At 47.5% G+C, this 24,304-nt stretch overlaps 1 protein-coding gene across 1 annotated transcript; it reads left to right on the plus strand.

Annotated features, from left to right (window-relative positions):
* Positions 1-14,359: 14,359 nt before the first annotated feature.
* SFRP2 (secreted frizzled related protein 2) lies at positions 14,360-23,072 on the plus strand. Its single transcript, XM_020895770.2, has 3 exons — positions 14,360-15,274; positions 17,636-17,716; positions 21,890-23,072. Exons 1-3 carry the CDS (start codon positions 14,776-14,778, stop codon positions 22,192-22,194), a joined length of 885 nt encoding a protein of 294 aa, XP_020751429.1. The 5' UTR covers positions 14,360-14,775; the 3' UTR covers positions 22,195-23,072.
* Positions 23,073-24,304: the final 1,232 nt, after the last annotated feature.

The following is a 24,304-nucleotide window of genomic DNA, read 5'->3' on the forward strand; positions in this document are numbered from 1 at the left end:
TGGCACTTTGATTAAATAGCTGATACATGTCCTTAATGTCACTGAACTGTGTACTTTAAAGAGGATTAAATGGTAAAGTTTAGATTAGAGTCACGTAATAAAATTCTATGTCTAAGCCTGTTAGTCCTCTAAGAGGGTAGGTGGCTGGTGAGTAGAATGGTGCTGGTTCACACGGGGGTATGCGGACAGGAATGGAGAGTTGGAAACTGTATTATCTGTACACACAGCTACTTGAAGTCTCTGTGCTAAGAGTAATACTCAGTATGAACTTTGCAAAATACTAGTTGCCTTGCCCTGGCGGATTGTACAGGGTTACCGTCTTAGGCTGTCTGAATCATTTTGCTTTGAGCACTGTCTGTTGTTTTGGAAGCAGGGGAAGGCCCAGCGTGAAGGGCCGGCATGCAGTTCACCCTGCCAGACCCAAGCTCACTCTCCACCCGGATCGTCTCTCAACAAAGGGAGGCAATTGGAAAAGGGAATGGCTGCGTTCCAGGACACCCTTCTGTTCTGTAGTTGCCTAAAGTCCAGGATTTTAAGTCCTAGGATCACTACAGAGCAGTAACAAACTACACTGATTATACACTTGCTGTATACAAAACATACCACTTAGTCTTGGGGCTATGGCAATACCCAAAAAATACACTCCTGCCATCCCCACGCCTAGACTCTGGACGGGCTGACAGAGCATGTTTCTAATTCTTAATGGTTACCCTGAGGAGATTACCAGTGAAGATTAATTACAAGGGTTTTTCTTGAAGTGCCAAAACCATTTCCCTCAGTTAATATTTCAACTGCTTGTCATCTAGCTTGGAATACAATTTTGACTTCAAATTCCAACAACAGTGACAGCATTTTTAAAATAATTAGTTCCCTTTCCAGCTTAGTCAGTCTGATTTCCTTTTGAACCTGTGTAAAGTGTAAGTTGGATTTGCCTGCCCCTTCCCAGGGTGCAGTGTGAAGGTCGCCCCTGACCTGGCCTTTCACAGCTGAGTGGCGCTCCAACTTTCCTAATGATCCAGGGCTTTCTTTGTGACCTGGGCAAGTCTCTTAACACTTCATTACGTCCACATGATAAGTTCCCAGAGGAAGCCTCTGTGGCTAGAGCTGGCTGACATCATGCACTAATGACTACCAAATAGAACAAAAATAATAAATAGGACTTACGTAAAGTACTTAATTGCATGGCTAAGTGCTTTATTCCTTCACCAGGAGCGTTAGTATCCATTCAACTGGTGCACGTTGATACAAATGAGCATTAGTATCCCATGAAACTGAGGCATGGAGCGTTCAGGTAACCTGCCCAGGACCTCTCAGCTAGAAAACAGTGAGGTTAGATGTGAACACAGTCTGCATTTTGACCATTAGCCTGCCCCAGGAATCACCCTGAGAGAAGTTGCTCTCTCCCAGTACCAAATGGATAGCTCAAATTAAGCCGCAGGAGTTGCTTTCTTGGGTTGCAACCCTGTTGCTAGAGTCTCTAAGAAAACATCTGCAATCCTCATTCCCTTTCTGTGACAGGAAAGACACTGACTCCCCTCCCCTGGGGAGTCTCAAAGCCTATTCTTCTTTTTGGCATTCCTCAGTCCCTGGAAAACAAGAGCATCAAAATAGCGCGGAGGGTTCCTTTCTCTGTCTTCCCTCAATCTGCCATCTTTATCTAATTTCCTGGCAATTTACATTTCATTGTACATATTTTAGCCAGATCACCTCAAAATGCTACCAAAAGAATCTACTTCATGAAGACCAGTAATGCGTGTTGCACAAAATGCATCATCATATGTATTGCTGGCTATAGTCCTGACACATTTCGATTTGCTCAACGATTTTGTTTTATTAAAAGAAATTAATTCACGAAACCATTTTATTTCTTTAAAAGAGTTTTAATTTTTTAAGGTTACATTCTCTCAGAGAAAGCATTCTCTAAGCTACATAATGGAAGCATATTATTAAGGCAGATTTCTTAACACATATATGTAGAATCTAGAAAAATGGCATAGATGATCTTATTTGCAATGCAGAAGTATAGATACAGATGTAGAGAACACATGTATGGATACCAAAGAGGAAAGAAGGATGGGAGGAACTGGGAGGTTGGGATTGACATATGTGTGTGTGTGTGTGTATATAGATGTATAGATATATATCTATATATACACATATACTATTGATACTATGTATTAGATAGATAACTAACGAGAACCTACGGTGCAGCACAGAGAACTCCACTCAATACTCTGTGGTGACCTAAATGGAAAGGAAATTCTTTTAAAACAGGGGTTATATGTAAACTTAGAGCTGATTCACTTTGCTGTACAGTAGAAACTACCACAACATTATAAAGCAACTATTCTCCCCAAAAACTAGTAAATAAATAAATAAAATGTTAATACAGGGGAAAAAAGCAATTTTCCATAAATAGGTCCATTAGGTAATGCTCTTATTTCCTATAGATGTTACTATGGGAAACATCTACAGGAGTTCATTGAAAGGAAGTGAAAGTGAAGTCACTCAGTTGTGTCTGACTCTTTGTGACCCCAGGGACTGTAGCCCACCAGGCTCCTCCATCCATGGGATTTTCCAGGCAAGACTACTGGAGTGGGTTGCCATTTCCTTCTCCAGGGGATCTTCCCGACCCAGGGATTGAACCCAGGTCTCCCACATTGTAGGCAGATGCTTTACCATCTAAGCCACCAGGGAAGTCATAGGAGTTCATTAAAATGGCCAATTAGAGATGTAGTAAATGTAGCACCCATCAACTCAGGCCTCTCAGTCCCGGGGAGTAGGTTTATATTTCCCTAGTCCTCCAAACAGTGGCCTATTTTTATTTCTTCATGTAAGTTAACAATGGCAGTTACAAATGCAAAGGACTCAGATCATAACCTAACTTGCAGTCATGTAGATTCTGCTCTAAATCATATGAAAACATAACACAGAAAAGAGTTCATGTGACATTTTCCAGTTGTCAGTTTTTTCACTAAGCCCAGCTTTTGTTGTCGTTCAGTTGCCCAGTAGTGTCCACGTCTTTGCCACCCCATGGCCTGCAGCACCCCAACTTTACAGATATCAGTCTATAAACCTTGCCAGTACTCATCCTTGACATTTACTGATCAACAGTAGAGGCCTAAGCACAGTACAAAGCATGGAATTAGACGTGGAATGCGTACATACATGTGATCAGTGTTGCTACCATTCCCTAACACACAGTTTTCCACTTCCAGCCACAGAACAGAAGGCCACGTTCAACCCCTCTAAAGTGAGGGATGATCTTTGTCCTCATTTTGGCCAATGGAATGTGAATCAAAGCAACATGGATCACTTCCCAATGGAAGCATTTAACTTTCAGGAATGGATTCACCAGCCCTTTGCTTGTTAAGTGATTCTAAGAGCACATCTTGATATGGAAATACCGTAAACTAAAGCATCTGGCAATACAGCTTCCCTGAAAGGTCCCGGACCCACAACAAACTGCATTAGAGAAAGACAAACTTCTGTTTTTGGTGATGATTTTTACAGTAGTAAAATGTAGCTCATTCTGACTAATATAGCATTGTATGTGATTCATGATTTGCATCATACTGAAGCCAGAGCTGTATGTGTAATTCCTGAGTGAACTGGTCAATTTGCTTTGTCAGTGGCCAAACATCATTTTAACCCCACCTTCTTGAAAATAAGTACTAATGTGTGTTTACAAGGAAAACTGAGAAAGATAATTTGCATAAATAAGTGTACATTTCCTTGACTTCTATAAAAGCGAGTGATGACACATATCTTACTAATTAATACTCAATAGGACCATTCTTGACCATAAAGGACAGTTCATAATATCTCATAAATCAAAAACCTATTTTAGCTAAATTGATTCTAGAAGTAGAACACAGATAGACACAACATACCAGTGTCCAGCTATTTCATGCCAGCATCAAGAGCCTGATTAGAGGACTTGTGGGCCCACGCTGTGCGAACTCGTGCGTGTCAGACTTATTCTGACACTGTTTCCTTCCGAAACCACACCCGCCCAAGAGGAGCAAAGGAAGCCCTCCTACACTGTTGGTGGGAATGTAAGTTAGCCACTGTGGAAAACAATACGGAGGTGCCTCAGAAAGCTAAAAACAGAATTACCATATGATCCAGTAATCCCACTCCTGGGCATTCATCCAGACAAATTCTAGTTCAAAAAGATACACGCACCCTTATGTTCACAGCAGCACTATTCGCAATAGCCAAGACATGGAAACAGCCTAAATATCCATTAGCAGATGAATGGACAAAGAAGATATGATATATATAGATAGATATAATGGAATAATACTCAGCCATAAAAGAGTGAAATAATGTCATTTGCAGCACCATACATGCAACTAGAGGTAATCATACTAAGTGAATTAAATCAGAAAGAGAAAGACAAATGCTTTCTAATATCACTTATATGTGGAATCTAAAATATGACACAAATGAGCCTACCTATGAAATTGAAACAGAACAGGCCAATGGTTGCCAAGGGACAGGGCCTGGAGAAGGGATGGAGTGGGAGGTGGGGGTCTGCAGATGCAAGCTTTTACATGTAGAATGGATAAACAACAAGATCCTGCTGTATAACAGAGAACCACGTTCAATATCCTATGATAAGGTATAATGGAAAGAATATTTTTAAAAGAATGTATATATATATATACACATTATACATATATGTATAACTGAACATGTATATATAAATGTATAGCTGAATCACTTTGCTGTACAACAGTAACTAATACAACATTGTAAATCAGCTATACTTCAATTTAAAAGAGTGAACATGTTCCTCTCCCAAAAGCATGAATTCATGGAACAGAAACTCTCAACCAGGACTCACCTTCCCCTCATCTTCCCTGTGTATCACCCTCGTGGTAGGCAGAACTAAGCCTTCCAAGGATGTTCTCCAAGAAAAGTTCTGGTTCCCAAAGTACATTTCTCTGCACAGAGATATTTGGAATATGTGAATGTGTAAAATAGCTCAGAAGAAAAGAGCTAAGCCTTCTAAAATTCTAAGAATTCTGCAATTGTTGAGGTTAAGAGAAAAGATCAATTGCTTTTTTTTTTTTCACTGCAAATCTAAAATTCCTCTTTTCAACCAAGTTGATAAGGGACATATCATTGGGAAATATGAGAAAAACAGTTTCTGAGTTGTGGCCAACCTGTCCAAATGCCAGAAGACATTATGATCAAACTTCTAAGTTGAAAAAAATCTAGACAGTGAGGAGCTTACCCAGACCCATGTTTTTCATGACAAGCACAGTTCAGCCACTATAAAAGCAGTGCCATATACGAGCTGGTAAGAAACTGGAGAGGAAACCTCAGTGCAGAGGAACTCCCTCATGAAACTGAACATGGTCCAAATACTATATTCAAAGGTAACTTACTGTGACATAGATCAGCATTTGTTGACCTATGGAAAGTTGTTACAAACAGTATGCATGTATGATTGCATCTTTATAAAGCTTTGTGTGTATTCATTTTATCTTTAGGAAAGATAGGAAAACAAAATTTCTGTTAGGAAAACAAAATATCTGTTAGGAAAACAAAATTTACATTTCCTTTATTTGGTAAATCTGGGCAGCGAAGTTAAAAGATTTCCACTTTCCTTTTTATTATTCTCTGTGTTGCCTGTATTTTTTACATGTATTACCTTTACAAACCACAGGCATTGGTCAGAGTGGGGGAGCAGTTTATGGGTAAGTTTCATGTTAACTTGATTTAATTTTCAATTCATTCCTTCAGTCGTCCATTCAGTTGTCTGCTATCGATTTGGGAAATGCAACTGTGAAAGATACATTATTTATCTGGTGGTTAATGAGAATTTCCCATGTACCTATTATAATTCAGGGCTTTTTTAGACATTGAATATTCTTCTGATAGTAAGCTCATAAACTACACAGAATGCAACCTCCTTTTATTATTAATAGTTTGAGTTGGCCCTATGTAAGGACAAAGAACATCCGTTCCTCTCAAGATCTTTTACAGGAGGCTTTATAACAAGGTTTATGACTACATTCTGTCACAAAAGGGAACTCAGGTTCTCAAACATGACCCACAGCACATATTTCCCTCTGTGAGAAACTCTGTCATCCTCACAGCTTTTTATCCAAATGCAGTGGGGAACGTGTTTATCCTCAGAAATAGGTGCCATCTTCACCTTTAAAGTAAGTGGAAGTACAAGGAAGTGGAAATTTTACTTTTACCTACTAATACAAAACCATAAACTCTTTGAAGGTGGGGACCTCTTGATTACTCCCACAGTATGTAGTAGAGGCCCACTAATCTTTTGGTTGGATGAATGGAATTAAATCCCAAGGAACTTGAGGAATTCCTTCTTTAAGATGTTAGGCTGCTGATTACATCATGCATGGTTAAAGAGAAGAACAAGAGGATTTGTCCTGCCTCTGATGACATGGTAACATTCCATGGAAATAATTCAGTGACTACCTGCCCAAGTCTTCCATATACCAGGAGAATATCCTAGGGAATAATAAATTCTCTCACCAAAAATAAAAGAAATCTGTTTTGAAGCAGGGTATAAGCATGATTGATAACCACCCCCACCATTCCACTCTTCCAGCACATTCAACTGTTTCGAATGGAATAGTAACTAGCAGCAGAAGGCAATGGCACCCACCCCAGTACTCTCCCCTGGAGAATCCCATGGACGGAGGAGCCTGGTAGGCTGCAGTCCATGGGGTTGCTAAGAGTCGGACACGACTGAGCAACTTCACTTTCACTTTTCACTTTCATGCATTGGAGAAGGAAATGGCAACCCACTCCAGTGTTTTTGCCTGGAGAATCCCAGGGACGGGGGAGCCTGGTGGCTGCCGTCTATGGGGTCGCACAGAGTCGGACACGACTGACGTGACTTAGCAGCAGCAGCAGCAGTAACTAGCATGAGAAGTAGAAGTCTCAAAATACCAAAGAGCATAAAGACATGTTTTCAGTATTTATTCCAGGGGAGAACTGATAAAATATCATAATCTTGCTCATTTTGAAGCTCTAATACAAACTTGGACATGGAAAGGGTTCTGAAATAGTACAAATAATAAGCTGTCCTCATAAAAGAACTCTTTTTTCTTTATTTTCTTCCAGAAGAAAACTTGTCATGAATTTCTTTAATTAAGATTTCAAGGAAACTAAGAGAAAACAGCAAAGCTCTGGACAACATGGCTAAGATGATCACTAGACACTCCACAGACTGGCCATCTCTCAAAAACCCAATTTAACATTTGGAAATGTTATTTTTATGTAATATTTCACTCCCCATTGTACCACTGGAAATTTACAGGAAAGGAAAGTGAAGTCGCTCAGTCATGTTTGACTCTTTGAGACCCCATGGACTGTAGCCCTCCAGGCTCCTCCGTCCATGGGATTTTCCAGGCAAGAGTCCTGGAGTGGGCTGCCATTGCCTTCTCCAGGGGGTCTTCCCAACCCAGGAATCAAACCAGAGTCTCCCACATTGCAGCCGGACGCTTTCCTGTCTGAGCCACCAGGGAAGACCCCGATCACTGGAGATTTACAAGCTATTAAGAAATCCTAGGCTTGCTAATGAAAGTTTGTTAACATTCAGTGCTAACAAATTCAGTCAGTGCTGAATCTGTGTATGCTGGATATTGTAGTCTGAAGTTTTAGGTTACACTATCAACCCTAAATCAACTAAAAACAAGTGTTTTTTTCTCTAATTTACAGATTTATCATTGTGAATACCTATGACTTACTAAGTATGTCATAAAGGAATGAATCACTCTAATGAGTCTGACAAATGTCTTATTTGGGGAAACATAAAAATCTACCTCATAGAGTAAGACCCTAACAAACACACAGAGAGTATGAAAAGGTGTCCCTAAAAGTAATTTCAGTAAGAATGACAAAGGGCCTTTGATTGGGGGATTTGTCCCTGGAAAGATCGTGCATGCATGCAGGAACTCAGATTCCATCTGTTGCTTTAGCCTCAACAGACTTTATTGTATTGACTTTGTGCTCTTATCCGATGGCAATAAATTCCCACCAGAGTGAACACCAGCTTAGCCAGTGACCCCTGCTGTTCAAATCAGACTATGGAGCAAGCCTTTCTTAACAGAAACACCCTGTGGCTTCTGGGCCGCCCTCTACGAGTGACCTTGGGGTTTTGCACTTTCCATTCAGGATTCCCTAATGTGAGCAGTTAAGAGAGGCTTCATTCCAAGAGTCTCATCCGCAGTTGCAACACATCAGTGAATGATAAACTACTGGGACCCCAGGAAGAGAGGGGAAAATTGGGAAGAAAGAGACAAGGGAGAGGCAAGGGAAAGTATCCACAAGGTTCCTTGCAGACCAGCGGTGCTCAGTATTTCTTTAAGTAGGAATACCCAGTGGACTAGGTGTACACTAGCGACACAAATTCCAAGTTTCTGAAGCCCCAAGACCAAGGAATTACTACTGGTCCAGCAAATGTGAGACTTCCTACTGTAAACAAAAAGTTTCTGGGGAGGACACCTGCCCTGAACAGAAACAGAACCTCCTTCCCAGAGGCCCAGCCACTGAAACACCCAGGCGCTTTTGGTTTCATCGGTTACATTTGTTTTGATTTTGTTTTGTTGTGTTTTGAGGCAGACCGGGGATGCAAGTAGGACAGACCATGTGCTAATTCCATTTTTAGAATACCCAAAATGTCTAGACTCATTTTCCCATTGAGCAAAGAAGAGAAGGAAAATGGAAAGTGGTCTCTCCCAGAGCAGTCTCAGTAATGAGCCTCTAGCTGTTCTTGGAAAAAGCATAGAGTCAAACAGCTTTCTCAGTTCATCCCAAGTCGGCTTTCCCCTCCAGGACTGGGGAAGAGCAAGAAAAGTATCTGTTGCATTAGTAGATGATCACTGTAGGTGTAATTTTTTTTTTTTTTTTTTTTTTTTACCATTTTGGAGCGAATGTTTTTCAATCGTTTTCTATGGAGCTCCAAAAGCATCCATCCACATTGCCTTCAGATTCTCAAAGAACGAGATCGCTGTACTTGATACCAAGAGACCTCGGAAACCAGGGGTTGCACTGGCTTTGGACCCCCTCCCCTAAAACAGAGACTTCACGCAGATCCCAGCAATTACATGTCTCGCTTCGCGGCCCAGTAGGGCCGGGGGACAACTCCTGTTTCATCCCCAAAGTACCGTCACCCGAGCCCTGCGCCAGGGCCCCAGCAGAGCGCCAACGCAGTCTTGGTATCCGCCGCCCCTCCAGCTGCCTTCCACTGCCAGCTCGCCGGGTCAGAGCCTCCCTAGGCCTTTGGCTAGCTCTTGCAGCTCCGATCTGGGGCCCGCTGGCCCCTTAGACCCTAAAGAAAGAGATACGCGCGAGAGCTCGGGTTAGCAGTTGGTAAACTGTTCGCCCTCAGCCTTGACTTTTCTTAAAAGGCGAGAGGGAAGGCTTTGCTGTCGCAGACCGGGACCTCGGTATCGGAAATCCGCAGTGACCCGCTGGGCTCCGAGCGCGGGAGTCGAGCCGCGGGTACTGGCCCCGCGCGCGTTTGCGCCCGGCACTTCCCAGTCCCGCGGCCGTCGGCGTCCCAACGGTGGGTGCAAGGGAGCCCCAAAGGCGAAAGAACCCAATAATTCCGGTTCCTGCTGCACAATTTTTTTAAAAGAGAAAACAACGTCACGCCCAACGTGGAAAAATATAAAATAGCTCTCAGCTGAGCCGAGGAAAGGAAGGCGATTCGCAACCCTCAAGGGGAAACCATCTGTTTTGGAAATGGCGCCCCCACGTGGCCGCCGCGAACCCCACCCGGGGACCGGGTCCCCGGAGAAGGTGACGTCACCCACACGGCCGGCAGGCGCGCGGCCGAAGCCAAACCTCCGCGCAGCCCCGGACGCCCGATCGGTCCGCGCGCATCCCCACAGGCGCCGGGGCCCCTGCAGCTCCAGCAGCCGGGCCACGAGCTGTGTGACCCGGTTCTGGTTACTTCACCCCTCCGTGCCTCAGTTCCCTCGTGACTACTCATTTTCAAAATGATACGAGTCACACCCACCTGCCGAGTGGCCATGAGATTTCCGGGTACGGGGTGGCACTCAGCCGGCCTGTTAGGGCGTCGGCGCGGGGAGTCCTTTTTCGTGCTTCTCCAGGGCCCTCCGGGCTTGTCCTCTGTAACTGCATTCTGCCCCGCTCTCGAATGGGTGTAAGGGTTAAAGTCCCAAGACGCCGTGCATTTTAACAAGGAGAGTCGAAAGCCAAGCTCCCCAGTGTTGAGGAAGAGCAGGTCAGTGGTGTGGACACTGGGGGCAGAGAAGCTTGTTTTGAACTCGAGGTTCCCCTCCACCGATGCTAGAGCAGGAGAAACTAAGACGTCGGCTTGTTACAAGTATTCGTTCTCCCGCTTCTTGCCTGCACCCCCTCTCGTCCGAACACCTTTACTCTCCTATTCTCGAGGGGCTGGGGTGGGAGGGCTCATTTTCCCGGGTTCCCCGCCGAGGCACAGCAGACGCAGGGGTCCCGAAGAAAGCCTCCGCCGCCCCTCGCCCCAGCGCAGAAGCTCTGAGCAACAGAGTGAGGGTCCTGCTTGCCCAGAAACTCTTCCAGCCATCACAGGCTGAACCAAGCAGCCGAATTGTTCTGGCAAGACTGACAGGATTAATTTTTTTTGTGCCTCAACATTCTTCAGTGCCTCGACAACAAAAAACTAGAGGAAAAAGAGGGCCAAGTCCAGAACACAGGGTTGTCCAGGTTCTCAGGCCTACAGCATTAGGGTGGGTGGGTGGGTGGGTGTGTGTGTGTGTGTGTCCAGGTTCTCAGGCCTACAGCATTAGGGTGGATGGGTGTGTGTGTGTGTGTGTGTGTGTGTGTGTGTGTCCAGGTTCTCAGGCCTACAGCATTAGGGTGGATGGGTGTGTGTGTGTGTGTGTGTGTGTGTGTGTCCAGGTTCTCAGGCCTACAGCATTAGGGTGGATGGGGGTGTGTGTGTGTGTGTGTGTGTGTGTCCAGGTTCTCAGGCCTACAGCATTAGGGTGGTGATGGGTGGGTGTGTGTGTGTGTGTCCAGGTTCTCAGGCCTACAGCATTAGGGTGGATGGGTGTGTGTGTGTGTGTGTGTCCAGGTTCTCAGGCCTACAGCATTAGGGTGGGTGGGTGGGTGTGTGTGTGTGTGTCCAGGTTCTCAGGCCTACAGCATTAGGGTGGATGGGTGTGTGTGTGTGTGTGTGTGTGCAGGTTCTCAGGCCTACAGCATTAGGGTGGATGGGTGTGTGTGTGTGTGTGTGTCCAGGTTCTCAGGCCTACAGCATTAGTGTGGATGGGTGTGTGTGTGTGTGTGTGTGTGTGTGTGTGTCCAGGTTCTCAGGCCTACAGCATTAGGGTGGATGGGTGTGTGTGTGTGTCCAGGTTCTCAGGCCTACAGCATTAGGGTGGATGGGTGTGTGTGTGTGTGTGTGTGTGTGTCCAGGTTCTCAGGCCTACAGCATTAGGGTGGATGTGTGTGTGTGTGTGTATGTGTGTCCAGGTTATCAGGCCTACAGCATTAGGGTGGATGGGTGTGTGTGTGTGTGTGTCCAGGTTCTCAGGCCTACAGCATTAGGGTGGATGGGTGTGTGTGTGTGTGTGTGTGTCCAGGTTCTCAGGCCTACAGCATTAGGGTGGATGGGTGGGTGTGTGTGTGTGTGTCCAGGTTCTCAGGCCTACAGCATTAGGGTGGGTGCGTGTGTGTGTGTGTGTGTGTCCAGGTTCTCAGGCCTACACCCACCCATTAGGGTGGGTGGGTGGGTGTGTGGCGGGGGTGGGGACCCCTCTGAGGAGTGGATATCCACCACTACTTACCCTGAGTTTGGGCGAAGAGTTTCCGTTCCTAAAACCGACAGCTACTTATTGGACCCCGGAGGGTTGTGGATTGGTGAGGAAGGTAACATTGACTCTCCGTGTGAAGAAGAAAAGAAAAGCCTTTGACGTGTTTTGATAAATTGCATGGATAGGAGACCCGAGGCCCCAGGGACAGCACGGGGCACAGAGGAGTCCGGGGCCCGGAAGGCGCCGCCGGGCTGCCCCCGTGCGCCCCTCTCTCTGCGGCGGCACAGAGACCCGGGCTGGGGAAGCGCGCCGCCACGGTCACCGAGCGTCCGTGTTCGTGCGTTTTTCACACAATGGGCAGCGCCCGCGGCCCGGCCTTGCTGAGAGGTTATTCCCAGATCGCCAGCAATCTGCTGGTCCGGCGAGCTCCACTGGCACGCGCACACGCGCGAGGCCGGGCGCGAACTAGTGGCCGAAGGGAAAGGGAGCGGGGCGCCACCCGACGCGGGAGAGGAAGCCCGCGAGGGTGAGGTATGGGCGGGGTGGCGGAATGCGCGAAGGGGCCGCGACCCGGACCCGGCAGGCCTGAGCGCGACGCTAGGCGCGCCGCGATGCAGACCCTCCGGCGGCTCCCGGCGCCCCCTGGCGGCCAGTGGGGCCGCGCGGGCTCTCGAAACAATGCCTCCGACCGCGCGGGCCGAGGGGAGCCTGGGTCCCCAGCCTCTCCCGCACTCGGCCGCTCACCGCCCCGAACCACCCCCACTGGCTTCCAGCTCCTTGTTTCCCAGGCTCTTGACCGCCGAGGGCGTCTGAGAAGCGGAGGCGATCCAGGGGAGGGCGTTGGGGCTTGGGGCGGTGGAGGTGGGAGGGCCATCATCCCAGCCCCGGGCCCAAGTCCTAACATCTCTTAGAACTGAGGCTTCGATCAGCTGCTAGGTTCAGTGTGCTTCTGTTCTATTAAGGTTTATTTTTTTTAAGTACTTTGTATTGGGGAGCGGGTCTTTTAGATAGACTCGAAAAGACCCTGGGCCCTTCCCGCGGAGGGGAGACTTTTGCTGCCGCGGCTGGCTCTTCCCCTGCAGAGCACCGGTGCAAAGGAGAAAAGATGCAAGCTGGTCTTTTAGGGACCCAGTTGTTTGGGTCAGAATCAAAAGATATTCTCCTTACAGGTGACGATTTTCCTGCTGTATTCACGGCTAGGAGAAAATACTAAGTGGGCTTTCGCCACCCACACATTAACCCCCTCCTCTAAGCAGTGGCGGGCGACTTGGGCCTGGGAGGCCGCCAAAGCATCTTCCGGAAGGAGGGAAATAGAGAGGCGAGGAAGGAGCCTGCTGATGGCTCTAGGTGGCTGGGAAGGAATAACAATGCGCCCGCCTTCCACATGAAAGAACCGTGGCGGCCCGCTCTCCGGGGATTCTCTCTTTGGACCTGCACCGCCAAACTGCCAGGGGGGCTTAGGGTGCGGAGACCATCAACCAGCCCCAAGGAGAAACTTGGGGCGATTAGGAGAAAGGAGCCCCCCCCCCCCCCATACACACACACACACACACACACCTTCCTCCTAAGGCCCCTAGTCCCGGTTACAGCTGTGAACTTACTGTTTGGAGTCCTCCACGAGCTGGAGCCCCAGCTCCGTGGGCGCACAGCCCGACCTCTTGGTTCTCCTCCGTACACCTGGCGCCCTGCACGGTGCCCGCTGGCATTGTGTAGGACGAAGGAGCGACCTCTGCCAAGGCTTCGTGGGTGTCTAGGCAGGGTTTCTTCCTCTGCCCCCTACCCCTTCCCTGCCTGCCCACCAGCGCACTTTCTGCCAGCCCCCTGTGCCCAGCACCAGCCTTCCCAAACTGTACCCTGAAGGCACATAGCCCTGGGTGCCCGCCGCCAGGCACAGAGTGGGTTAGAGCGCGCGGTGCTTTCGGGCCTTGAGTCTTCCGGTTCGTTTCGGAAGGGGAGGCAGGTCTCTTCTCCCAAACCGGGAAATGGTGGGCAGTCATGTGTGATTCTGATGAGACTCTGTAGAGGCGCTTCCACAGTGACAAACTTTTCTAGATTTACCCCCAACACAACACCCCCAACGTTTTATTGACATTTCCCTTTTTCATGCAAAAGTTTTGCTCCGACGACTCTACTTGTATAAATTCTCTGCCTGTGAAAGGGCAGGCGGGAGCGCTCTGCACGTGTGGGCCAGACCAGGACCCGATCCGAGAGGAAAGCAGCCTCGCCGAGCGGCCTCGGGCGGGCCGGACCCTGGCGTGGACCGCGGGCACAAAGAGAGGGCCGGCAGCTGGCTCGCGGCCGCCGGGAATGCAGTTCCGCCCCGCAGCCCCGGGCCCAGCAGAAACTTCAGGCTGGGGTCAGACAAGCCCCCGCCTGGGCCTCGCGGGGGCAGTGCGCGTTCCCTCGGGACTCGGCTGCGAGGCCGCCGTTCGCGTCCCTCCATCTCCCGCAGCCCGCTCCCTGCACGCTCACTGTTGGGGCGCCACTGCCAGGCTCTTCTATTCGTTTTTGTTTGTTGTTTACAGCAGTCCTAGCGCGCGCGCTTGGCAGCGTCCTAGGGGGCGGGGGGGCCGGGGTCGATGGGGCGCCGCCAGAATTTCCTTCCAGGGAGCGCGTGAGGGGCATTCTCAACGGAAAACCAGACCCAGAGAGCAGTGACCAACCCTCCTCGGATTACTCTCCACTGGCTCCTCCCTTGCTCCCCCCCCCCCCCACCTCCAGATTTGCATAAAAAAGGCCAAGAAAACTCTGGCGGGGCCCCAGCCGCGGCTCACTCTGCTGCCCCCGGTCGGAGCCCACCTGGAGCTGCGCGCGGGCTTGCAGCGCCGAGCCCAGCGCAGAACACCTCGCCCGCGCAGTCCCCGCGCGCCCGGCGTCTCGGCGCTCGCGTCGCTCGATTTCCAGGCCCCGGAGCCGCGCCAAGCGCTGCGAGCGGACCCGGGAAGAGCTCCGGCCCCCGCCGCCTCGCGCTTCCCCGGCTCGGTTCCCTCCGCCCCCCGGGGGTCGCGCACCCACGATGCCGCAGGGCCCCGGCTCCCTGCTGCTGATCGTCCTCGCCTCCCACTGCTGCTTGGGCTCGGCGCGCGGGCTCTTCTTCGGCCAACCCGACTTCTCCTACAAACGCAGCAACTGCAAGCCCATCCCGGCCAACCTGCAGCTGTGCCACGGCATAGAATACCAGAACATGCGGCTGCCCAACCTGCTGGGCCACGAGACCATGAAGGAGGTGCTGGAGCAGGCGGGCGCCTGGATCCCGCTGGTCATGAAGCAGTGCCACCCGGACACCAAGAAGTTCCTGTGCTCGCTCTTCGCGCCCGTTTGCCTCGACGACCTGGACGAAACCATCCAGCCCTGCCACTCGCTCTGCGTGCAGGTGAAGGACCGCTGCGCTCCGGTCATGTCTGCCTTCGGCTTCCCCTGGCCCGACATGCTCGAGTGCGACCGCTTCCCCCAGGACAACGACCTTTGCATCCCCCTCGCTAGCAGCGACCACCTCCTGCCGGCCACCGAGGAAGGTAAGGCCTCCTCCTTACTACACCCCCACCACCAGCTCCACGAAGACCCCACATCCCGTTGCGTCCCCGCCGGGGTGCCAGTCCCAGGCGGGGCAGACGCTCTCCTTGCCCTGATGTGTCAGCGTGACAAAACTGAGATAATCACCTCCGCCGCCGCCACCAAAAAAAAATACACACCCAAGTCTTTCATTCCCTTCCCTTGCCAATTGCTCTTTCATAGGAACAGTTGGAAAGGGAGGCGCGGGGCGGGGTCGGGGGGAGCGGAGAAAATGTAAAACTGAAAGAGGTCTTTCCTTTGTAGATACATGCATAATTCTTTTAAAAGATGCTACCACGGGGGCCGCAACTGAGAGAGTTGGAAGTGGCCCTCCGTGGAGGAGTTGGCCGGTGAGCACCCTGGCCAGAGCACCCTGGCCTGAATCTCACGCAGCACGTTTTTACCACTGGGCAGGATTCTAGACGCAGGGACATTCCCTACAGCCACGATCGCCAAAATGTGCAAACAGATAGTCTTTTAAGGCACTCTCTGTTTGCCTTTCAGGCTTTGAAAATAAAAAGTAGAACTGGCTCATGTGTGTTGAAAATTCAGCTTTGGTTCTAAGTGCCCAGGTGTCCAAGAAAGAAGCACAAAGGGAATCTCTAGAACTCATTTTTCTATCACTAATCAGCTTTTATCTTAGGAGTGGTTTTAATTAACTGGAGAAAATCGTGCAAAAGAGAGTTTCCCAAGTTTTTTTAGAAAACAGAGGGGGAGTTCCTGCGCAAAAACCATCAAAGCAATGAAAACCTCATGGGCTCTTGATATTCTTCCTGAAAGGAAAACATATACAATGTGTCTGAGCTGATTTAGGTCCCCAGGGACAGAAAGGGGGCTTCCTAATCCCTTTCAGGGCTCCAGCAGCATCTCCCTTTCAATCTCTAATTGTTTTCCTACAGCCATCATTAGTTAAAGAAAATGCAAAGTTGCTTAGCAATCTTTCCTGGCAGGCACCATGAGTCTGCAATCATCTTATTGGTTAGATTTATAATTTATTGCAAATGTTTGGCATATTTCAAACATTTGTCCAACATATACCACAGACCAACCAATACAGGTTAGTAACATTTTATATACATTCTTAGAGCTCCTAATTGGAAAAGTTTCATTTTGTTTGAGAGAGGGAAGTTAAGGGCAGTTTTATGTATGTTGCTTTTGTTTTTATTTTTCACAATCTGCACCAACTTTATATACTACATTTCTCAAAAAAAAATCATTTCCCCCTTCACAATAAAAGTTTGCATTTTTCAAAATCTGCTCTGCACTTTCTCCACATTGATAAATAACTTCCAAAATAAGTCATACAGGTTTTCTTTCCTGTGAAAATGCAGTTTCATATTACTGAACTTTCACCTAAATTTTAAAGACAGTATTAGTATATTTATAAGTGAGAGAAAATGAATGTTTTCTTCTTTCCACTTTCCCAAGGAATCAGACTCTTTTAGAAGAGCCGTTAGCCAGGTCTCTCATAATTGAGCTAGTGCACATTCCTGGGTTTGGTCAGACCCCAGAGACAGTTTGCTTCAACTTTCTTTGGCTTCTGGAAAACCTTTGGGTTTTTGTTTGTTTCCGTTTTGTTGTTGTTTTGTCTGTCTGTCTTCGAGCGACTGAAACAGGCAAAGAGAGCAAAGAAGAAGCTGCACCAGGGAGGAAGATAAGAGTGAAGTAAATGCTGCCTAACTTAAGCACAAGCTTGGCAGAAAGCACGAGGTGATGCAGGCCCAGTTAGAGCAGGCTGGAGCTGCTAGCCAGGTGTGCTTCCAAAGGGGAAGCGCTCAGATGTGAGCCTTACCACTGGCCACCTCGCCCAGCTCAGACTTGAAACTCCCTTGAAATGACCTCCCCGCCCCCCAGAAGCAGCTTGGCTGAAGAGCCAGCCGGGGCCATGCTGCAATGATGGCCTGCAGCTGAAAAAGATGGTCTTTGGGCCATCGGTGGTGGTTGCTAGCTCTCCAAAATCCTTCAAGGGTCTTTTAGTGTTTTGTCCTCAGAGAGGCCTTGGGGCTAACTTCTTCCGAGACTGTGTCCCAGGAGTGAGAGGGAAAGCAGAGCTACAGCCTGTCTCAGCTACCTGCAGCCGCACCCCCACACCCCACCGCTGGGAATACCTGTACACAGTATGCGGGCATTTTTGCCTGTCAAAAAAAATGGGAGGCATGGGACACTTCCTTAGGCATGAGTGGTCCTTCTTTTATAGATGAGGCAGAGTTAGGGATCTTACAGGACAATTCTTCTTGCCTGAAGAAGCCCCTGCGAGTGAGTTGTTTACAAATGCCACCTGCTGTTTCCTTTCAAGCAAAGTTACTAATTTTTCACGTTTCTAGCTCCAAAGGTATGTGAAGCCTGCAAAACTAAAAACGAAGATGACAACGACATAATGGAAACTCTTTGTAAAAATGATTTTGGTAAGTAAACACCACCACCAAGTGTTTTATTTTCCAGTACAGCTTAAAGATACAATTCATAAGATGTTACTATTACTGGATAAAGTGAAAGTCTCTCAGCCGTGTCTGACTCTTTTCGACCCCATGGACTATACAGTCCATGTAATTCTCTAGGCCAGAATACTGGAGTGGGTAGCCTTTCCTTTCTCCAGGGGATCTTCCCAACCCAGGGATCCAACCCAGGTCTCCCGCATTGCAGGAGGATTTTTTACCAGCTGAGCCCCAAGGGCAGCCCTTTACTAGATAAAGTTTGGGTAACATAGCATCACAGCTCATCTTTCCTTGAGTTAATCATCTAACAGGTTATCTTAGTTTCCTCTCTACATTAACTATCTTGTATTGAATTGTATCTTTTCTTAGGTGAGAGTCATTGCTCTGTTAAGCAATAATCAAATAATGAGAATTGTTCATATCATGAATTTCAAATGGCACATTTTTCACTTCACTTTGGCTTTTTCTTGCCAGCAAGCATAATCCTGGCCGATGTTCTCTTTTAGTCACTTAAACATATGTCCCAGGGATCGAAACATGTAAATATTAGCCTCAGTAAAACAGATTCAAGACATTAAGTTGGCCCCAGATAGAAATTTAGTACAGTGCCAAACATGATGCTCCGCTTCTCATATTCCACTGTCAGTGAGTATATCCAAGGTACTAGTTAATAATTTGGTGGAAAGAGTTTCCTTGAATTGAAGGGGGAAAAAAAAGCTAGGAATTGACTTTGGCAAGATCCATTCAAGGTGCTGAGATGACAGAGTGCTCAGGAAATCCCAAGCTCCATGGCGTGGAGATCACTTCCCTTAAGGGAGAAGTCTAAGAGGAAAGAGGAGACTGTCCACCCAGAGCTTCAGCAGCACCTCATCTGAGTCCTCCAGCTTCTGTGGGTAGCGAAGGAGCCAGCGGGACATAAGATCAGCAGTAAATTCAGAGCTGGGTGGCAGAGAGCTGCACCCAGATTCCTGAGACACTCATGCTTTCCCCCCACTTCCAAGAGCAGGCACCTCCTGGTGTGTTTGAAGGGTTGGTGCCCTTTAAAAGTATTTATTCAAGCAGAAGGTGGAACTTACTGGTAAACAGATGTGGTCTCTGTCCTAGCAAACAATAACAGACTCTAACAGACCTCTAGGAACACTTTTACATACTCAGCTAAACCCTGAGGACAGAAACCACTCCAGTGCATGGTGTGGAGGAATAACATCCCACCCTCCCCTTACAACTTCCAGCCAGAAGTCTCAGACCTGGCCAGGTCCAAAACTCTGAGGACCACCAACCACTGCCCCTTACAACCCTGGGTCACTTCCAGGAAGTGTTGTTGCATAACCTTAGCTGCTCCTAGGACATCCGGAGCTACAGGAGAAGCTTCACACAGCTGAGGAGGGGGAAGAAGAAGACAACTCAGTTTGAGCCACTGCTCCTCCTCAGCAAGAGCCACAAGTGGATGATAGGGTTTCCCATGTCTATACTCAAAGGCAAAAAACTCTCAGAGTAGGAGATGGCCAGGCATGTTGGCAGCAGCAATGCCAAAGCTCCAGAGCCTTACCCAAAACATGGTTCTTAGCTTTCATGCTCAGGATTTAAGGGCAAATTTTTTTAATATAATTTAAATAAAGTTTATATAAAAATGTATATCATTTTATTCTGGCAGCTTATAGCCTTTGCACTAGCTTTAGTACAGATCTCTCTCCTGACTTCCATGATATAGTGAAGCTCCAAAAAAATTGAAATTAGGGCTCAGGCCTATGCGCGCGCACACACACACACACACACACACACACATCACCTGCTTGCTTAGTGGTTCACCTTACATAAGATCTCTTTCCTAAAGATGCTGCATCCAGACCTGTGTGAAAAAAGTGGGTGTCTGTCTGTCCGTCTGTCCCAGTGTTCTCTTTCCTTAGAGGAGAAAGCCTTTCAGAACAACTTGAAGTCATTACACTTAACGTATCACGCATGCAGACACCTCACAAGTTTGTTTTCTCTTTCTTCATGTTCATTTTGTCCCAAGGGGGATAGTAAACGTAAATTGTATGGGGTGAGTTCTATAGTGGTTTATAAGTGGTTTTCCACATCGCCTATGTAGTTTGGGGGAGTAATGAAAGGGTAGAAGGAACAGGGTAGAAATCTGACGTATTTAACTTGAATCATCCATGAAAGTATGACAGTCTCCCCACTGCACTTCTGAAGGACGAGAAAGATGGAGAAGACCTCCTGATTTTAGTCAGGAACATGCTGGTGAAGAAAGAAAAGATCAGAACTGCCTGCCTCTGTATGCAACCTTTTGTTGGACCAGACAGTATTGGGTTGGCTAAAAACTTCATTCAGATTTGTCTATAACATATTATGGAAAAAATCTGAACAAATTTTTTAGCCAACACAATATCATCACCTCTGCCTTCTACCACACCCTGCATCCCCCCTCATATCTTCCATCCAGGGGCAGGAAAAGTTATTTAAGAGCTTTGATTCCCTATATTTGGTCCCAGCAGAAAACTCAGGGAGGAAACATCAGAGGTTTTCCCATGATAAGTTCTTACAAAGTCAGTTATTTCATAGCTAGAGAAAGATAAGTCATAAGTCTTCCCTCTGATTAAAAGTGATGATTTTTCTGATGTTTTGGGCTCAAGAATGTTTAGTATGACCAGGCAAAATCTCATGCTCTCTCTGTGCTGTTGATGAGGGTCCCAGGTAGCATGATAATCACTTCTCCCACCATATACCTTCCCCACTCCCAGCCCTTAGGCAGAGCCCGTAGGAACGTGTAACATTGCCATGTGACTCATCTCACGATAAACCCTGAGCACCCGATATTATGACCCAGATGCACCTTAGACAAACAGTGGTTGGCCAAGTCCCAGCACCCTTGATTTACCTGGCTGACCTTCGGTCGTTTCCTGGTTGACTGGAAAAGCCATACTTAGTAGAATTCCCTTTCTGACAGAGAAAGAAAGAAAGAAAGAAATCTCCAGAGCAGAGATTTCTCACCAAAAAACCTCTTCCTCTATTACTAACTTAAACAATGCACTAAACTCCTTTAGAGTCAGGAAATCACACCTGCATATAATATATAAGGAACAATTGTTAACACATTATAGTTGGGCATGTGACAAGAAATTTGATACTGTAGCTGAGATCCCAGTGGTGTTACAGGTGGAGGTTCGGGGACTCGAGTTCTGAGAATTAGGCTCAGCTAGGGCACAGCATAACTGGGTGACCTCTTATAAATCACTGAATTTCTCTGGATTTCGATTCTTGGTGTACCAATAAGAGATTTTAGCTAGATGATCCCTTTCAACCTTAAAATTCTATCCCTTCCCTGACTTCACAGAGTCTTGAAATTTAAATCCAGCATGTATGTTTGCAGGGTTTTCATTCCCAAAGCATACTGTTCATGACTATAAAATGTGTCTTTTATAGTAAATCACTTACTTTGGGTCTTAGCATTCTAATGAGTCTACATACCCATCTTGGAAGCAGTACATATATGATCTGTGAATGCCTTGGCCTTGGACAGGCAAATGATAGCATATAAGGATGAGGTCTTCAGAAAAACACTTTTACAGCTAAACATGTTGTGCTCTTAAAAAGAGTCTTGGATATTTTTTCTCCAAGTTACTTTACCAAATCAAATGCAGCTGTAAGATCAATTCTCCATCCCTGTAGTCTGCTCTTTAGAAAACAATGATTGTGTGATATAATTTCCTTACAGGTTTGTCCAAAAACCTCTCCGACGTCATAAATTGAGTTTAAAGTTTACAGCCACAGAAGGATCGTGTTTCACCTAAGAGTCAGGCATTTCTTTTCATGGTGAATTTTCCAATAGGGGAAGTCATTTTTCGAGAGCACACGCCACATGCAGCCTTCGTAGGAACACAGGGCAAGGAGGGAAAATCAATTGAGTCCACAGGGGCAGTTTTTACAGGATGGTTGGTTTGAAACAAAGTGCCTGGTCAAACCTTTGAGGCTTTAGCAATGGAGCCACCTGCTGCCCTCAGCTCCCAACCCCCTGCCTGCGGCCCCCCACAGTCCGGTCAACCCCGGGGTCTCCTCTCCCTCTCCCAGGCGAGTCTAGGACTCGCAGGGGGATTTGTGCCCTCCTCATCGCTGGTGTGACCCTGCCCCCTTTTGTGTTCACAGCACTGAAGATAAAAGTGAAGGAGATCACCTACATCAATAGAGACACCAAAATCATCCTGGAGACCAAGAGCAAGACCATCTACAAGCTGAACGGAGTGTCCGAGAGGGACCTGAAGAAGTCGGTGCTGTGGCTCAAAGACAGCCTGCAGTGCACGTGCGAGGAGATGAACGACATCAACGCGCCCTACCTGGTCATGGGGCAGAAGCTCGGTGGGGAGCTGGTCATCACCTCCGTGAAGCGGTGGCAGAAAGGCCAGCGAGAGTTCAAGCGCATCTCCCGCAGCATCCGCAAGCTGCAGTGCTAGTCCCAGGCCGGCCTCGCTGCCGGCCCCTCCCAGGGCCCCACCGACCCTCCCCCGCTGCTCTGGGGCCTCAGCGCGGGTTCCCAAGCACAGTCCCTCGGCTCTGGCTCCAGCCTGGAGCAGCTTCCCCTGCCTTTTGCACGTTTGCACCCCCAGCATTTCCTGAGTTATAAGGCCCCAGGAGGCCTCAGGAACAGATAGGTGTCTTCACATAAAGGAAAAACCCACCCAAATCTTGTAGAAATATTCCAACTAATAAAATCACAAGGATTTTTATGAAGCTTTTAAAAAGGTCACTTAAGAGCTATTTCAAATAGCTGCAACTGTGACTCTGGCTTGATTTGTTTGGTGGTTTGGTTTGGGTCCGTTTCCACTGAGGTTGCCTTAGCGTGCAAACAGCTTCACTTTTCTGTGTGGCCCGAACTTCCCCTTTTCTGTTGTGGGTCCAAAACCCCGTTGAGATAAAGCTGGCTGTTATCTCAGCACCTCTCTCAGCTGCAGCCTGAAACTCAGCTCCTGAATCGTGTAACAAGTCATTTGCATTTTACATCCCTGTTGGGAACTTAACAACTGTAGCATATATTGCATTTTGCATTTCCAGGTAGAGTACTTCCATTTATAAAAACCACATTAACCACCATAGCATGAGTTCTTCAAATAAAAGGCAAAACAGACCAATTTTATGATTGACCCGAGTACTTTAAACTTTGTTTAAAACACTTTTTTACTTAATTTTGCAGATTAAACCATTGTAGCTTACCTGTAATATACATAGTAGTTGACCCCAAAAAGTTGTAAAAATATTGCTTTAACCAACACTGTAAATATTTCAGATAAACATTATATTCTTGTATATAAACTTGACATCCTGTTTTACCAAACCCCTGTCTTCTGTCTTGTCTTCTTAGTGGAAGGAACTGGGAAGGGAGCTGAATGAGAGGCATCACCTCCTTCCTCCCGAGGCCCAGCCTTCCTGCGGTTTGAAGTGTCAATTTCCTATGTGACTCCGAAAGCACCTCACCTCTCCACCACCCATCTCCTGGCTCCTGCTTGTGTCTCACACCCCACACAGATTTTACCACCGCAGACCCTGCAGGGAGGCAGAGGTGCCTGCTGTGGTCTGGTTTCAGCCATCCAGTGGCAGCTTGGGGGCAACAGAAGCCTGAACCTAAGGTTCATGAGCTTGGCGGTTGTGCTTTTCATTTCTGCAGATTTTTATAATGAAAAAGAGTCACTATTGCAAAAATGTTCATTCTTTCCCCACTTAAACTCTAACCCTCAGATAAACAGAGCCATGGTTTGAAGAGCAGCCATTGAAAGGCAGTGGGTAGGGAGGGGATGGTGAAAAGAGAACAGGAAGATGAGCAGGGCATCCATCCATAAAACATCCATCCAAATGCTTCCTTGTTTTATTTTAGGAAGCTCCAGAGAAACTCTAGTAAACACATGAAGAAACTAAGGCTCAAAGGGGTTAGGCACCATGGCTAACATGAGACTGATTCAGAGCTGAAATTCAGGCCTTTCAGATGACAAATTCTGTCTTCTGTTCAATCCAGGGTGGATTATAGGAGCAGGGTGCCACATGTCTATTCAACAAATATGCACTGCACATCTGTTACATGTCTGGCCCCATTCTAAGTGCTGGGGACACATCTATCAGCTCCTTGTCCTTACGGAGCTGACATGACAGAGTAAAAGAGAAATAATCACAATGACATATTTACAACATAAGTTACATGAATATAAGGACAGGTAATACATGAGATCAACAGTGTCCTCAACAAATCTGAAATTTTGAGTGGTGTTCCTGCGCAACCTTTATGTGACAGCATTTTGTTGATTTAGTTGAAAAGTTTGCTGCACACTCAGCCATGATCTCTCTATAGCGCTTCAAGCTCTGGTGGCACCAAAAGGCAACAGAGCCCCACTGCCTACCTGAGCTGCACAATTCGGGCAATCTCTTTCCTCGTCTTCTGGGTTACCACTTGACTCTGCTTCTCATCCGAGTCTACAGACTCCTAACATCACCCTCTTCCTACAAGGCACCCATGGTCTAAATGAGGGACACTCATGACTAAGGCCATGACTCATTGTAAATATTTGAAACCAGAAA

The sequence above is a fragment of the Odocoileus virginianus genome, chromosome 12, assembly GCF_023699985.2.
Source record: "Odocoileus virginianus isolate 20LAN1187 ecotype Illinois chromosome 12, Ovbor_1.2, whole genome shotgun sequence".
Taxonomy (NCBI): domain Eukaryota; kingdom Metazoa; phylum Chordata; class Mammalia; order Artiodactyla; family Cervidae; genus Odocoileus; species Odocoileus virginianus.